The sequence below is a fragment of the Rousettus aegyptiacus genome, unplaced genomic scaffold (assembly GCF_014176215.1).
Source record: "Rousettus aegyptiacus isolate mRouAeg1 unplaced genomic scaffold, mRouAeg1.p scaffold_m13_p_13, whole genome shotgun sequence".
Classification (NCBI taxonomy): Eukaryota; Metazoa; Chordata; class Mammalia; order Chiroptera; family Pteropodidae; genus Rousettus; species Rousettus aegyptiacus.
This window is the reverse complement of record NW_023416288.1, coordinates 76,508,501-76,525,463: the sequence shown is the minus strand read 5'-3', so window position 1 is coordinate 76,525,463 and position 16,963 is coordinate 76,508,501. Positions and strand designations below refer to the sequence as shown.

The 16,963-nt window shown below is 35.0% G+C and overlaps 1 protein-coding gene and 1 pseudogene across 2 annotated transcripts in view; one reads left to right on the top strand and one right to left on the bottom strand.

Annotated features, from left to right (window-relative positions):
• Nucleotides 1-16,963, top strand: part of VPS41 (VPS41 subunit of HOPS complex) — a 166,757-nt gene that overhangs the window by 25,347 nt on the left and 124,447 nt on the right. For both annotated transcript variants that reach the window (XM_016128120.2, XM_016128121.2), the window contains exon 3: nt 11,323-11,430. In XM_016128120.2, coding sequence (XP_015983606.2) covers nt 11,323-11,430 — 108 coding nt within the window. The remainder of the gene's footprint in view (nt 1-11,322; nt 11,431-16,963) is intronic.
• LOC118611251 lies at nt 7,922-8,040 on the bottom strand (annotated as a pseudogene).

The window sequence follows — 16,963 nt, the reverse complement described above, 5'->3', positions numbered from 1 at the left end:
ATCTGGTAAATGAAATAATCAAACGAGACAGGGAAGGAGTAGCCAGTGAGGGGGGAAGACAACCAAATGAGGTTGGTGTCCGAGAAGCTGAGGGAGGCCTGGGTCTCAGGAAGAGGGGCGGGGTCAACTGTGCTAAGCTGCTGAGAGGAAGGCTCACTCAGATGCTGTCTCAGGAGTCACCCTTGGATCTGCAAAGGCGAGGCCGTTGGTGATCCTTACAAGAATAGTTGTGGTGGCTTATGGTGGTAGAGGCAGTGATGCGGCCTGACTAGAATAGGCTCATGAGAGAATGGGTTGGCAAAAAGTCTTTGATACTCTCAGAAATTCTTGTACTGTGCATTACCAAATAGTAATATCTAGAATGTTCATAAGGGACACTTAAGTAACTGTTAACGGAGATAGTGTGTGTTTATTAGCAATTTGCCTGTCATTAAAAGGTATTTATTAAGCTTGCTGCTGCTGCCCTTTTGTTAATTTTGTTTAGTTCTATGCAAGGTACTTTCATGAGGGCAGGGACCACTAGGGTTTCACTATCAGAGCTGCTTGGGAGTGAATAAATGAATTGATTTCATTAGTTCTCACAATTATATGAAACTGGCATTGTGTCCTTATTTTGGAGATGGGGACACCCGGGTTTTGAGAGGCCCCTTTGTCAAAAATGAATACCAAGGACTACTCCTTGCCTCTTGACTCAAGTTGAGGAACTTTTATCCCTCAAAAGGATCGTGATTTAATTTACGGATAGGCAAGTGAGAACTGTCTTTTAGCTTTGAGTTTGGCTTGAGGCACCCAGCTTCATAGCCCACCATTATTTTTATCCTCTGATCTTTATGTTATTCTGAATAATAGGCAGAATAATGGTCTCTCACAAAAGATGTCTACCTTCTGATCCCTGGAACCTGTGAATATGTTGTGTTACATAGCGAGATAAATTAAGGTTGTAAATGGAATTAAGGTTACTAATCAGCTGACTTTTAGAGAGATCATCCTGAGTTATTCAGGTGGGGCCAGTATAGTCACAAGGGTCCTTACAAGTGGAGAAGGGAGGTAGAGAAGGCCAGACTGATGTGATGCGAGAAGGTCTGCAGTCACCCTTGCTGGCTTTGAGGGTCGAGCAGGGAGAAGGGGGCCCACAGCCAAGTAATCTGGTGACTTCGGATAGGTGGAAAAAACAAGGAAATAGATTCTCTCATGGAGCATCTAGACTGCTAGCTAGCATCTTGGTTTCAGCCCAGTGAGATTTATGTTGGACCGTAAGATACAAATAGGTGTCACTTTAAGCCGCTGAGTTTGGTAATTTGTAACAGTAGCAGTGGGAAACCAGTACAGTAAATAAAGTAATTGGGTAATCTTGTTCTCTTAGTACTTTTCATTAGGCTTTATTTCTCAGGGTTTGGGTAGTAAAAATCTATCTAGCAAGGGAAGACATACAGAAAATAGTTGTAATGAAACTGCTCTTACTGTAGGGAGCTATATTTATAAAAGTGTGTGTGTGTCTCTTTTCTGATAATTGTTAAAGAATGTTGTTTAAATGGTAATCGCACTCGACAGTTAGGGCCTGATTGTACCCTGTCAGGACTTTAACACATTCCTTTCTCTGCAGACTGAGTTTGATTGGTGATATTCTATTTGAAACTTTTGCATTTAAATTTTTACACGAGATGGCTAGATTATGTGTGTTTCCCTCCCCTGCCTCCCTTTGATGCACTCTTTGGGAGTTTTCTTATCATGGTTTTGAAATGAATTGAGTTTTTAATATTTCTCTATTATGGGACAGTTTAAATAACAGGAACTTTCTATTCTTTGAGAGTTGTTAATAGAACTTGCTGCTAAAACTGTGATGCCTTTTTGCAGGATATAGGCTATAGTACTTTGATGACATTTCTCAATTTATTTTGTAACTACATCTTATTCTATTTGTCTTTAAAAGTATTAATCCTTGGTCTTATTAATTATTCAGTTTTATGGTTTATTAATGCATTTTTGCTTTTACCTTTATTAGTGTTCTCTGGTTCCCTACGGTGCCCACATTCCTGCTCTCAGTGTTCTCTTTGTCCTGCAGTGCTTATGGCTGAGACGTCTAGACCATGGCTGATGTACTGCCCAGCTGTTAGGGAATGTTGTTTCTGCCCATAGAAGAAAGATGTACACCTTTGGTGGCCAGGGCAGAAAGTGTGGGTGTGGAGAAACAATGAGTAGAGGCTGCAGACCATCACCTCCTTCTGGAGAACAGGCCCTAAGGGATGGGTGGGTGTCTGTTCTATTGAGAAGGGCAAGCTCCAAGTCATGGGCTCAGAGGGTTGGTGGGAGAGCTAAAAGCATCTACTTTTTTGTTCAGGTGGTTTGTTTTCATCAAATAAATCAAGGTGTGTCATGAATTCTAATTTATATTGCATGTAAATATTAGCTTCTCCTTGATTTTGGTAACCAGTTGTCTTAATTTTTATTGCCAATACGTTTTTATCTTTATGGAAAATTTTGAGAAGCACTCAGAGGCTTTGATTTGGGGATGTGTAGCAAGGCACTTCTTTGCACCTGGAATATGAGATGTGCAGTTGGAAGATGCTTGAAAGGCATTTAATCTCCTCTAAAACAAAATAATCCCAAGAACTATAGCACTTTTCTTTTTCCATAAAAATAAACAAATTATAAATAATGTAAATTTTTCATAAAAATTGAGTTCACAGGACCTCTTTGCTACTACTGTTAGAAGATGATAGAACTTCATTTCTGTACCTTTATTTATAATTCTAATTTGTGCTATTTCAGAATAGTCACCCCCATCCTTCTTTGATGCCTTCACCTCACTACCTCTTAATCCTGCTCCCCATCTCCATGTCTGTAAATTAATACATAGTTTTGATGATCTCTGAGATTCCTTTTGGCTGATACTATATGATTTGGATTTTCCTGTGTGGAAATCTCAATGAGAATGTCTTAGGAAAGCTTCTTACTAAACTTGGCCTGCTGTTACTACATACTTTTGTTTTCACTGGTCTTTATTAGGTACCCACAGTTTTGTTAGGTGAAGTTCAGAACAATGAAAAGGCATAAACCCTGCTTCTAAGGATCTTGTGATCACCAAAGTATATTGGGAAGGAAGGAAAAGAGGGTTATGTTGGCTTTAGTGGCGGAAATTGTCCACCTGAATGGCATATCTTGAAGATTGGTAGGGTTATTCCATATGGCTAGAAGGAAATGAAAAGCTTATTTGCTTTTCTCTTTTTTATTTATTTTTTGTCCTCTATATATTCTTATCACTTTCTCAATATAAAATAAATGATGGGAGTTGATCCTGTTTATGGTATTGGGCTTAGGGGCATGGGAACCTTCACCTTATTTTTTTCCTCCTTGAATTGAACATGATATTCTGATACTACAGGGCAAAGGAGAGACCAGGTTTTATGAAGACTGCATATCTTGTGAATCTTAAGTAGAGCTCTTCAATTATTAGAGGCTCAACTTTTTCTCACTTTTCTAGTCAGTGTTAGGATAAGGAAAGCAGCTTTGGGAGATAAGAATCTTAATTCAGCAGATATAAAGTTTGGAAGAAGATGTTGGACAATGACTTTGAAAATATTATTTATTTTTGTCATATACTTATTTTGGTAATATAATACATGTTTATTTTAGAAAATTTAGAAAATATTGGTTATAGCTCACAATAGTGATTTTTATTTGCTATCTTCTGTGAAGGTCACAGCACCTCTCTGATTTCAGTCCTATTATCACTAACATTCTATAGATGAAGAAACTGAAGCCTAAGAAGGTTATTCTTTTGATTCCCCTTCTCCCCCCACATATGTATATAATAAATTCCTTAAAATTTGGATCATGGAAGCAGGTTTTATAACCTGTTTCTTTTTCATCTAATAAGATGTTTTGAGAACATTTCTTTTTTTAAAGTCTTTGAAAATAGGTTTTAATGTGTCTGCAATAGTTAATCTTGTGAAATTTATTTAACCCAGGGTTTCTCAACGTTGATGTTATTGGCATTTTTGGCCAGAGTTTTTTGTTTTGGGAGATCATCTTCTGCGTTGTAGATGTTTAGCAGCATCCCTGGTCTCTACCCACTAGCTGCCAATAGCACCTTCTCCCCCCACTCATTATGACAATAATGTATCCAGACATTGCCAAATGAATGTCATGGGGAAACAAAATCACCTTCAGTTGAAGACCACTTATTTAACCGTGTGTATTTTATGCTTTTAAAAATAATATTTGGATATGAATAGACTCATGAATTTTCTGTCTGTATGAAAAAGTAGACCCATGTCCTTCAGATTACATTTTTCAGCTCCTGTTTCCTGCTCCTTTCTTGGGTTAATTTATGTGTAAGTAATAGCAATATTGCTTGAAAGCAAAAAATTTAATATTATTTGCATTCGTGTAAGAATGTAATTGGTTATCTGTCACCAGTCTGATGGAAAGGCATCCTGGGAGCTTTGATCACAACTATTTTATTGTAGATGAATTCCATTATCTCCATGTCACTTTCTTAAAAAGTTTGGTCTTTCAGGCAGCTATAATACCTTGTGTTATTAATGGACACCCAGAAGTTAACTCTCTCTGCTTGTTCATGTCCTTTTCTTGATATGTTTTGACATTTTAAAAAGATATGTATAAAGTCTTCTTTTCTACCAGATAGTCATCTTTTTGTGTAAATAAAATTATCTTTCTGTAATAGAACCATTGCCTATTGTTCACCTTACCCGTTTAAGGAAGTGGTATTCATTTGGGGGACAATGCCAGCTAATTAAAGTCATCATTAGTCCTCGATTCATTTTGAATCTTACATGTAGGGTCTTTTTGTACAATTTTTTCTTATCATAGATCTACCCTTTATGGAAAAGTTCAAGATTGATATAACATGTTCAGTGATGTCTGTCCTATATTGTCCATGTCCATTTAGTAATACCATTATAGTTTCAAATAAGTGTTTGTTTATATATTAGTTGCACAATAAAATGTTGTTTATTACATTGCCTTCGTTGATAAAACTGTTATTGTGAATAGATAGAGCTGTTGCTTAAAATTTTGTTAGTTATATTTTTGAAACTCAAATTACATGTTTTAATTGATTTACAATATATGATTCAGTTATGCTTAAAAAATGTCTATTTGTATTGGACACCAATTGTTATATTTTATTTTTCTGTTCTCCCTCTATCTTCTCTAAAAGATCATCATCAAAAAGAAATATTTTAGTCTATCATGGGCTTCATATGAAGTGAATGATTTGTAAAGAGAATTTTTTTACAAGCACATTTTCTAAAATTAAAATGTTCTTATATTAAATTTTGATAGCTTTTTTTTTAGATTTTAAATTTATAAGATTTAAACCCAACTTTTAAGATTTCAGTTTTCCTTAAGTTAATTTAAATTTTGGAGAATTTAATGTTTAATGTTCTAGAGAGAGAAAGACTTTGTTTCATATCTTTATACCTGTGTTGATTATTAATGTGCTTTTTATTAACAGTCGAGTTTTTTACTGTGGAAGCTGCATTTTTAAGAATTTTCTTTTTGACAATGTTAGTGTTCCCTAGTGTATCTAGTTTTAAAACATTGGATATTTATTAAAAGGATTTATCCCTAGTTAGATGTAGTTAATGGTATGATACTAACTAAATCATTCATTTTATTAAAATTACTAGAGGTTCATCTGAAGTCTTTCTCATACGTGAAGTTGGATGAGATAAACGCCATCTCCATAGAGTGTCGTTGTGAATTGTCTAGAAGTGCTCAACTGGTGGTATTTTCCACTAGCTTTAACTTAAACTTTATAAGATATCTCACCTCTCTGCTTCAGTCTATCTAATATCATTTTATTTTGTAAAACAAAACAAGACAAAACTGTATTTTAATAAATTGTATCCAGAAATAAAATTTTAAGTTCTATATTAATAATAAGAATAGAAAATGTAACGAACTTTCTGTTAACTTCCAGAATTCATGTAACACACCTTTTTTTTTTTTTTTTAAGGAAATCCAAGTCTTCATTTGGTCTATAACAATGGTATATAAAATGTACCAATGTATGAAAGATATGGATAAAGTTAAAACAGCATGAAAAGTTGGTTATAAACACCAAAAAGTTTCTTGTATACAAATTTGAAATTATCAGGTAAAAAGTGCATATTTCTTATTGGTAAACTACTCTAAGTTAGGTGACAGGACTCCATGCAAATTTACACTATGATGCTTAAACAAAGTAATAGTTTTTAATTGCCTTATATGTTATCCCAAAAGTAATTTTTTTTTACTTTTAAGTTCAAAACTCAGTAAGAATGACTGATATGAAATTTATTTTCAGATAGTGTTCTAGAATCCTATGTGATGGTTGAAAGGACCTGTCTTGAATTAGAAGTGCTGTACACTTAGTGAACATCCATGTTAGCTGAGGAATCGATTCTTAGTAAAGGAAAGCTGCAAACTTTTCTTGTATGGGTAAATGTCACTGTTCATACCTTTACTTAGCTGCAAGTCAGGACTTGTACTATTCAACTAGGTTGTCATAGAAACACAGTTAACTGTAAACTAAGACTGTTGATGGTTTTATTTGTAGGGTTTACAAGATTATTAAACTTTAACAAAAATTATTGATCTGCTTTTTATTAACACTGGGTGATTTTCCATGGAAATTCAAACCATATGGAAGCCTTTTTTTCTGTTTAAATTTTTTAAAATGTGAGACTCATTATTAAATCTGCTTGATTTTTCTTAACGTTTTTTATTTAAAATGTGATATATAGTCTATAGCAGTAGAATCACTTTCCATTTTCTTTGTTTATAGCAAGCAGAAAAAAACCTTATAAATTCACTCTTAGCTTGCTTTTAACTTAACATAAAAGATACCTGTCAGAAAATCATGAAATGCTACATCAAGTGCCTAATATTGGACTTTTCATTTTATTTATGGTTTTTGAAGCCCGGCACAAATGCTTCAGTGAACTGTGTTGTGAAAGTATTTATTTTTGTATATTTATGTGAGAGGAATTATTTAGTTTTCACTTATACATAAGACAGGCAAACCTTATTTACAGTAACTTTATCTAATGGTCCGTGGATGAGTGCTTTTATGCAAAATAGTCAAGAGGCTAGAATTAACTTTTTACATTGGATGCACATTTGATGTCCAGACCTGAGCAACATGTGGTATCTTATAAAGACTAGCATTCAGAATTCAATTTGTATTTAACACATTTATTTCAGAATATACACATCGTCTTTGCATTTAATGTTAACTTTGTAATGATTTCTATTTCTTGCTTGTAGTTACATAAGTAAAAGTGTTTATTTGTTGCCTTTTGTGATTTTCCTGTTTCTTGGTTCTTTTAACTTGATTAATTAGCTACCATATATTTTAACAACAGGTCACTTTTTGATGTGCAACAGCTCCTTGGGTTGGGTTGATTATCATAGTTATCTTTTTAAAGAATTATAGGTCCTTTAGGGAACTGCTTATACTTCCATTTGTTGCTATTATTGAAGGTATTCTTAGAAAGTTAATAGTAGGTACATGGCCTTTGATTTTAATACTCTGTTATTAAATAAACAACTAACAGTTTATGTATACTTGGAGAAGAAAATTTGACAGCTCTTCATATGCATAGAATATCGATTTTTTAAAAACTATGTTTATTACTCTTAAAATTTAATTATTTTAAATTATTAAAAATTTTATCGTTCTTGTAGCTAGTCTGCATGATGGCCCCCAATGATCCTCACCTGCTGTTATTCCTGCCCTTGTGTCATCCCCTCCCACACTGAATCATGGCTGACTGGTATGATCAGTAGAACATTACAGAAGTGTCAGTGTGCATTTTTTTTTTTTTTTTTTTAGGCAAGGCAACCCTTGGTTGACCTCACAGATTGCAAGGACCTTGTCAGCTTACAATCCCTTATTTTTAATTTTTTTTAATGCCCATAGCACTTGGTCTTCCTTGGTGGTCTCCCATCCAAGTACTAACCAGGCCCAACCCTGCTTAGCTTCCAAGATCAGATGGGATCAGGCTTGTTCAGGGTGGCATGGCCATAGACCAGTGTGCAACTTCTGAGGCTAGGTCATATGTAATACTAGGGCTCCAGTATGCTTTTTTTTGGATCACTCTGGGGAGTTTACCTTTTATGTCCTGAGAACACTCAAGCAGCCCTATGGAGAGGTCCATGAGGCAAGGAACTGAAGCCTCCTTCCAGCAGCCAGCACCAACTTACCAACCATTTGAATAAGCCATCGTGGAAGCAGATACTCTAACTGCATTCATACCTTCAGATCATTGCAGCCTCCTCGGTTGACATCTTGTCTGCAGTCATATGAGAGAACTTTAATCTGGTCTAAGCTACTCCCATATTGCTTACCCCTGGAACTCTGTAAAATAATATGTGTTATTGTTTTAAGTCAGTAAATTTTGGTATAATATGTTATGCAGCAAGTAGATAACTGATGTACCTGCTAAAAAACACATTTTTGAACATTTTCTATTGATCACATAGTTCATATTATTTGTAGACATAAAAATTGTAGAGGCTTCTGTTGTGAATTGTAGCATCATTTTCATTGGAAATTGGGTAGTGTGTTACTCCAGGCATTGACTTGAGAGCATTCACAACTGAATTTGAATTTTGGCTTTGTGTGTGTGTCTTGATGAAATTACTTAAAATTTCTGATCATCAGTGTTTACTGAAAATTTGTAAAATGGAATAAATATATTTAACTCTCCATAGTTTATTTTCCCTCTACCAGGATGAAATGAGATAATTTCATATTAAGCCTAGGACAGACAGGATGTTTGCTCTTTTCCTTTCCATTTATGCATAAATTAGCCTCTTTCCACTTGCAGATGCAGTTCTTTGCCCGAGAAGTAAAGACTTTTGTATGCATTTGAGTTTTCAGTCTCTGCCTGGTATGTCTTGTCAGTGTTATAGTCTTCAGTAGGTCCAGCACTTTTTACTCTACAAGTTATTTTTCTTTTACTTAATTTTCTTTCTACTATGATGTGCTTAGATGTAATTTTCTTTATATTTGTCCTGCTTGGGGTTGCAGAGCTGCTTGAATTTCAGAATTGAAGTTTCATGTTTTAATAAATTATCAGTTGTTACCTCTTTTAAATGTTGTTGCTCCTGCCTTTTCATTTTCCTTATCCTTCTGGGACTGTAATTAAAAGTATGGTAAGCCTTCGTACTGTGTTCCACATATCTCACACATCATTCTTTTCTTGTATTTTTTTTTTAATCCATTTTTCTCATCTAGGTTTCCCTTTGGATATATTTTGACCTGTTTTCCATTTCTCTATTCCTGTCTTCAGTTTTGCTAATCATCTGGTAAATCACCTATTCAGTTTTTGATATCAGTTACTTGTTCAGTTCTAAAATTTTTATTTGATTCTTTTTTATAGATAAAAATTCCTTGTCAAGAATTTCTATCTTTTCATCTATTTTTTCTCCTTTCCTCTGTTTTTTTTTTTTTTTTGAACATAGTAGTCATAGTTATATTGAAACTCCTTTCTGATAACTGCAATATCTAGGTCATCCATAGGTTCTGTTCTTTTTTTTTGTTTTTGTTTTTGATTTTTAGTCATTTGGTTCTGTATTGTGACATATCTAGTAATTTTTTGTTGAATTCTCAGGATTATAAGTGAAAATTGTAGAGCACCCAGTGATGTTCTTTCTCCAAGGAGAAGTTTTCTTTCTCCAAATGTCACTTATTCCTTTACTGGATATCCAGTCAGGGATTGAGCTGAGTCAAAGCTAGATTGACGTTTTGGTAAGCAATTCGTTGTGTTGCCTGTGAACCAGTAGTTCCAATTGAGAGTCTATAGTATTCATCAGGACCTCATTTGCTGATGGCTCCTGAACATTAATTCTTATTTCCTCAGCACATCAAGGCAATTGGTTTGTATTTTTGAAGCTTTCTGTTTAGAAGTTTAGCCTCAAATCTCATGTAGCTTTGCAAATTGGCAATTTTCTTATGGGGAAAAATGACTCACTCTTCCACTGGGGTCTCAGCCCCGCAAGTCTTCATTTTTGTCACTTTATCCCCACAAGTAGCAAAAGGTTTACTGCTTTCCCTACCCTCAGCAGAGGCCATCTTCCCAGACAGAGCTTGGGTGTTCAGCCTCTTATTCTGCACCCAAAATTTGTGAATACCTCCAGGAAGAATGGCTGTAGAGTGCCAGCTCACCGCTCCATGTTTTCTCCACCACCTTGGAATTTTGGTCTTTCTAGTTCACGTTGCCTCAGCAGCCCTTTAATTGATGCCTTAGACTGATATTGCTATATATTTCATTAAGCCTTTCTAGTTAATATGTGTGGGGGCATTGATGTGCCTCAAGCTACTCGAATACTATCTAGAAGGTGATGATTGTATTATATTTGAAGGAAATGTCCATGAGTACATTATTTTTGTGAACTTCTGTTTTGACCAGCTTTATCGATCACAACTTTTGGTATATGCACTATTTTTTTTTTTTTTTGGTTTTCCATTACTTCGATACAGTAAAATCTTTTTTGAATCATTATAATAATTCCTATAACTAAACTTGATTTATTAATTCATGGCCGTTATAGCTAATATAGATTCCTAATTTTATTTCATAACTATGACGATTAAAGATAACTTATGATTCTCTATCAAAAATGAAGTTAAACATATAAAGTTAGTAATAATACAGAGAAAAGGATTAAAATATTTTTAATGCATAAGCAGGCATATTTATATGAGACTAAACATTTCATTTTCTAACAAATTAAGTAATGATTGTTCATGGATTATTAGTTATTTAAATATTAAAATATTTTTATCTGAAGGGGATATATACAGTTTTATATAAAATTTCCAATTTTTACTTTTATTTAATTTTTTTCTAATTGAAATGAGATATTCTCAAATCTGACAAAAATATGTGTACTCTTAAAATTAAAATTCATGTCATTTAGAGGTTTATTATATTCCTGTCTTACTGCTGTGTATTTTTTTTGACCATGAGGTCATACAAGTATTTTGCCTACTCACCTTTTATTGGCATATGTCTGCATAGTGGGCCAGACAGTTTACATTTAAGATGCTGAAGTTGATTACTGTTAACAGTAAGTATGTATTATCCTGTTTCCAACTTTTGAATTTATTCTACCAGTGCAGTTGTAGCTGTTGATACACCTAGTTGGAAAAGTGAAACATTGAAGATCTTAACCATTAGTTATAGTTGTAGTTATTGACAATCATCAAGAGGACCATCTTTGGGTCCCCTTTAAGAAATGTGTTTTGAGTCTTTGACAATTTAAGTTAAATTCATGACTGCTGTCATTTTCTTTAATTTTGTGCAGGAAGAAGAGAGTGAAGAGGAGCCCAAACTGAAGTATGAAAGGCTTTCCAATGGGGTAACTGAAATACTTCAGAAGGATGCAGCTAGCTGCATGACAGTCCATGACAAGGTAAGGTAGCCCTATAGCAGATCTTCTGTAAGTCATTTCTGTTGTAAGTTTATCCTATGGAGTCCTGCTGCTTTTAATGGTTTTATTTTTTTATTTTTTTAACAGTGATTGTGGTTTCCTCCCGTCTTCCTCACCAACAAAAAAATCAAAATGACAACCAAAAATGTTATATACATATTTGTATTTGTGCACGTATATGGAGCGCAGTGCAAGGGTGCATCAAGTAGAATTTAGATGATGGTGGATGTGAAAGATTTATAGGAAGTGGTCTTTGGAAACAGTTATCACTTTACTCAAATTGTTAGTAGAAGAGTAGGAAACCGTTAAGATTATAAACAGTGCTTTCATAAGGGCAGAAGAGATTACATTGGCAGCATCAGGAATCATTAGAAAGGTCTCATATTATTACTTATATATTATATGAATGAATTAATATATTCTGGTCTGGGTCGTTGCTGTCACAAAGCCTCCACTAACTTTCTGAGTCCAGGCTAAGTACTGTACAGCACCCTTAGCCCATTCTTGAACTAAAACAAAATGTGTCATAATCAGACTATAGGAAGCTAAGCAGCTTCAACCAGTGCCCTGTTCTTTCCTGTGAACCCTGTGAGTGAATCTTTGTCCCTCCACAAAAGACAGACTCTCCAGCTCTGATCTGTCTCATGGCTTTATTCTGTGTTACCCGAAGTGTTGCCTCATCTTTGCTCCTTATCAGATTTCATTCCTTTGTAAAATGATTCCTGTACTTGTTCAACATGTTAAGGGATAATTAATTGCTGTCTCCTGTTTTACCAGAAACCCTCTCCTTTGAGGTGCCTGCCTTTTTAGCCACTGTCTACCCCTACCTGTTGCTGCTATCTTTTTCCCAATTTCCTTGTCATCTTGTTTCACTCACTGAAGAATGGCCTTGCAGTTCAACTTTATTTATTTACTTACTTACTTATTTATTTGCTTATTTATTTATCTATTTATTTTTATATTTATTTTTACCCCCTTTTTAATTCAACCCCCCCCACCACCACTTCCACCCCTGACCAATGGATGTTGCCATTTCTCCTAAGAACTGGATCTCTGAAGGCGAGGCGTCTTCTTTCACATGCTTGCGGTGTGCATCCAGAGCTTGGCATCCCTGGCACACTCGGGAGGCCTGGCACACCCAGGGTATGGTTCATGGTTCCACCTGGGGTGCGAACCCCGTACCTTTTGTATGTAAAGCAGACATGATAATCGCTACACTATGGAGCCACCCGTCTTCAAGCTAATGTAATTCCACTCTGCCCTGTTTCTTCTCCCCATTATTAAGACTACACTCTGGATGGTGTCAGTACCTGGAACTTGAGGATCTTTCAGTGCACTGACTTTGACCCCTTTTCTCCTGCAAATTTTGTTTATTTTTCTACTAATCCTGTTCTGTGGCTTTACTGGGCCCTGATCTCTAAATCTCTAATCCATTCTTTTTTTAAAAAAATTTTCTAACTCCATTAAATGGTTAACTATTCTAACTTTACCAGCGTCTTCAGTTCTGTTACACCCCTGTCCTTTGTTATGTCCTCAGCCACTAAAATGTTATTTTTATTTGTCCTTCATTAGCTTCTTTAGCCCTCGATCTCCTTCTCAACCACTATTCCTTTCCTTTCAGAGGATGCTGTTATTTCTATTTAATTAAGCAAATTTAAAAAAAAAGGAAAAATTGAAACTATCAGACAAGATCAGCCTCAGTTCCTTTACCCTTTCCCCACTCATCCGAATCCATGCCTATCCTGACCTACAGGAGATTTCTTCCTCATGTTCAAGGATCCTTTTGTTCACCACCTCATTTCATACCTTCTCTTCTAATGATACATACTATGTCAATAAACAGCTAACCCTAGCCTCATGTAACCATTAATATACTTTCTGTCTCTAGGATTTGCTTATTTTGGATATTTCATATAAATGGAATCATATGTTGTTTGATCTCTTGTGTCTGGCTTCTTTCACATGGCATAATGTTTTTGAGATTTCTTATATCAGTATTTCATTCCTTTTTATTGCTGAATAGTATTCCATTTTATGAACATACCATATTTTGTCTATTCATTCACCAGTTGATGGACATTTTTCTGTTTTTAAAACTGTGGATCTCACCTTCTGAAAACATCTTCATCAATACATCCTTCTGTTATTATTTTCTTGATAATTTCTGTTACTCCCGCTGCTTCTTTCACTTTCTTTTACTTTCACCTTTCCCTTACATGTTGATTTTCCCAAGATTTGGTCCATTGTCCACATTCCTTCTAAATTTGTACTTTTTGATTTTAAATTTCATGACTTCTGTGACCACCTACATTGCCCCTTCCCAAAACAGTGTTATTTATCCAGGTGCCTCCTAAACATCTCTACCTTTTGTTCTGTTTTTACGTGAAACTCAGCATGTCCATAATGTACTCATCTTCTTTTCTCTGTAACCTTGCATCTGTTTTTTTCTTTTCTTTTCCCTCTATCTCATTTGGTGCCATCACCATCTCTTTTGTCTCATGTGACTCTTTCTCCCTTTCCACTCAGTCATTCCCTAAGTCCTGGTGATTTTCTTACCACCCCTGCCCTAGCTTAGGCCCTCATCTTCTGCCTGCACTCATGTGCCTCTATTTTTTCTACTTAAAACCCATCTGTCACCTGGTTGCCAGAATGATCTGTCAAAAATAGATTTTAAAACCCTTGTATGATTTCATAATCTACTAATAAAATCAAAGTTCCTTAATGTGGTATGTAAGGCCCTCTATGAGGGCCTTGCCCCCTTGTAATTGGCCTTATTTCTTACTACTTTCTGCCACAGATGAGGTGTTCTGATGGCAATACTTGGCTTTTTTTACTCATAACATTTTTTCTGCCTGGATTCCACTCCCTCTCACCTGCTTGAACCCACTCCCATCCTGAGCCCTTCTCTTTTAGTACAGGCATGTTTCATTTCTCCTTGGAACTAATGTAGGCACTGCAAACCAATCTGTTTTCCTTCAGATTTGCTTTCATTCTAGTCCATTCCTAACAGTTTTTTTCTGCTAAAATAATCTTCCAGAAACTTGAATCTGATTGTGTAATACTCCTTCCTAGAACTTTTATTGACTTCCTGATGTCTTCATGATTTGGACACACATACTCTTCCCTTTATTTTCCTATCTTTTATTTCTCCATCAATATTCAAATGCCTCCTATTAACCAATCTTAACTGCCCTGTCACCTGTCTCTTCCCCTGGACATGAACTGGATACTCTTGCCATATAAAGCTACTTGTAATTTCTTGACTTCATTCTGCTTCTTTTTTTGAAACTCCATAACTTTGAGCAAGTTGTATTCACTCAGCCTAAAATGGTCTTTACTACAAGCCAGCCATATTTGCCTCAGCTTCTAGTGTCTGACTTCTTCAAAGTTCAGAGCTCAGCGCAGCTAACACCATAGGGTTTTAGAGATATTCCATTCTAGGTATACTCTTTAAATGTAATAATAATCAGTTTTTTATATCCGTCTTCATTATACTGTCACCCTTTTAAATCATGCTTGCTAATTGTCTGTGCTTACTATAGATGCTTTTGTTGTGTGTTGAATAACCATTGGATGGATGAAATGGAGAACAATCTAAACCAACTTGGCCAAGGAGCATGACAGTTGGAACTGTAATCTGTGCTAACTTTTAAATGCACTTTTAATATGAGATTTCTGGTACAATATTTTCGCTCTTAATTCTCACCCTAGCTCTGCCACTTATTGCCTGTTTCCAGGGAAGTCACATCAACTCCTGGACTTTTTTCTTCACGTGTAATTGAAGGCACTTCCTGCTCTAATACTTTGAATACTATAAACGCTATGTGAAACATAGATGTTATACAGCTGACTACATATGAAATGTACTGCTTCTTTTTTCCTCTGTGGTGTCCAAAGGACTGCTTATCACTTTTACTTGTTTATGTACAGAAAACCCAATCATTCAAAGTAAAAGCAGTTATGCTATGGGGTGGTTCAGAAGGACTGGATGCCCAATCTGATAGTTTATAAAAAAGAGTCAAGTTTCTGTAATTAAACAGGAAGGTGCTAATTAAATTACATTTATTCTTTGCCCATCCTAGATTTTAAGTGCTCTCAGGTTTAAAAAAAAGTTAGTGGTTACAAAAGCACAGTGCTTTTAATGACGAGAAAGAGAGTCACATTTAAAGGCTTTGTATTTACATTTGTGATTTATGGCCAGTTTTGCTTTTTTTGTTTTAAGTAGTCAGAAGCATTAACAAATATAAATATGACTTACCAATAGTTTTGATAGCTAAATAAATTTTTGAAGACCTATCTAATTGGTTTATCACATTTGCATTTTAAGAGTACATAAAATTATTTCTAAAAGGGAACAACAATAATTTATCTAATCTAAATAACTAAATGTTTTCGTAAGTAAATGGTAAAGTCGTAAAAACCACTGTTTTTTTTTTTCAAAAATATTCTAAGGTAATTATAGTTTTAGGTTGAAACTGTAAAATCAAAATAATTATTGTATGTTTTCTTTCTGTCTTAAATATTAAATATATTAAACCAATAATTTTGAAAAAATAAAAAGGGAAGGAGTTAATGTTTGGATAAAGTACCTTGCATAGAACCTTTAAAACTAATAAAATAAAGTATAATTGGAAGTTCAAGTACAGCCTTCACAGAGGTGTCAGAGAATGACCCAGTAGTAAAGCGTTTTAAGGGTCTAGTTCCCCTTAGTTTTCTAACAAACTGAATACAGTATTTATGAGGAGAATCAATACCATTGAGTACTTGGGGTGCAGTGAGCTTTTAAGACTCATTCTGTTACCAAAGACAGGCTCAGAATGAAGTGGAGTATTGTTAGTAGTATGTGGTTTTCTTAATTCAAATATTGTTAGAGTGTCACTGTAGAGAGAAAAATTACAATTATCTGAGTCCTCTATTTCTGAGTAGAATGTTGTTTTGCTTTGGAGAAAACATCCTTATTTGTTCTAAATATTCAGACTAATTTCCCCCCAGAATTACCTCTCGCCCCTTCCTTTTCAGGGCCCAGGCATCCTGTTTTCACCAGGCTTGCTGTCTGCCCTGGATGAGTAATCGGCATGGCACCTGGCGCATTCAGGCGGGCCTATGTGCAGAATCGTCATACCTAGTTGTGTCTGTGCACCTGATGTTTTATTAACCAGTATTGATTTTTTTACCCAGGGGACTTTTTTCTTCTTGAAAAAAGGCAACCTTGCAGGAGTGAAAGGCATTGCAGGGGATGAATTTCTAATGAACCCCTTCTTTCCCTTTTTGTTGCTCCCCTTTAATGTAGCTTCATATTTTAAGTGCCTGAACTGAGATTTTATTTTAGCAATTATATTTTGATAAATATTTTTAATTCATGACTTTCTGTAAGGTTATTTTTTAAAGATTGTGCTGCTTGAGTGAAATGCTTAGTAGTGCCTATAAATTTGAGCATTTCATTATAGGTTGCAATGAAGCATGTTCACATGCAGTGAAATACAGAGAATTTGTAACTATTTGAATAATGTGTAAA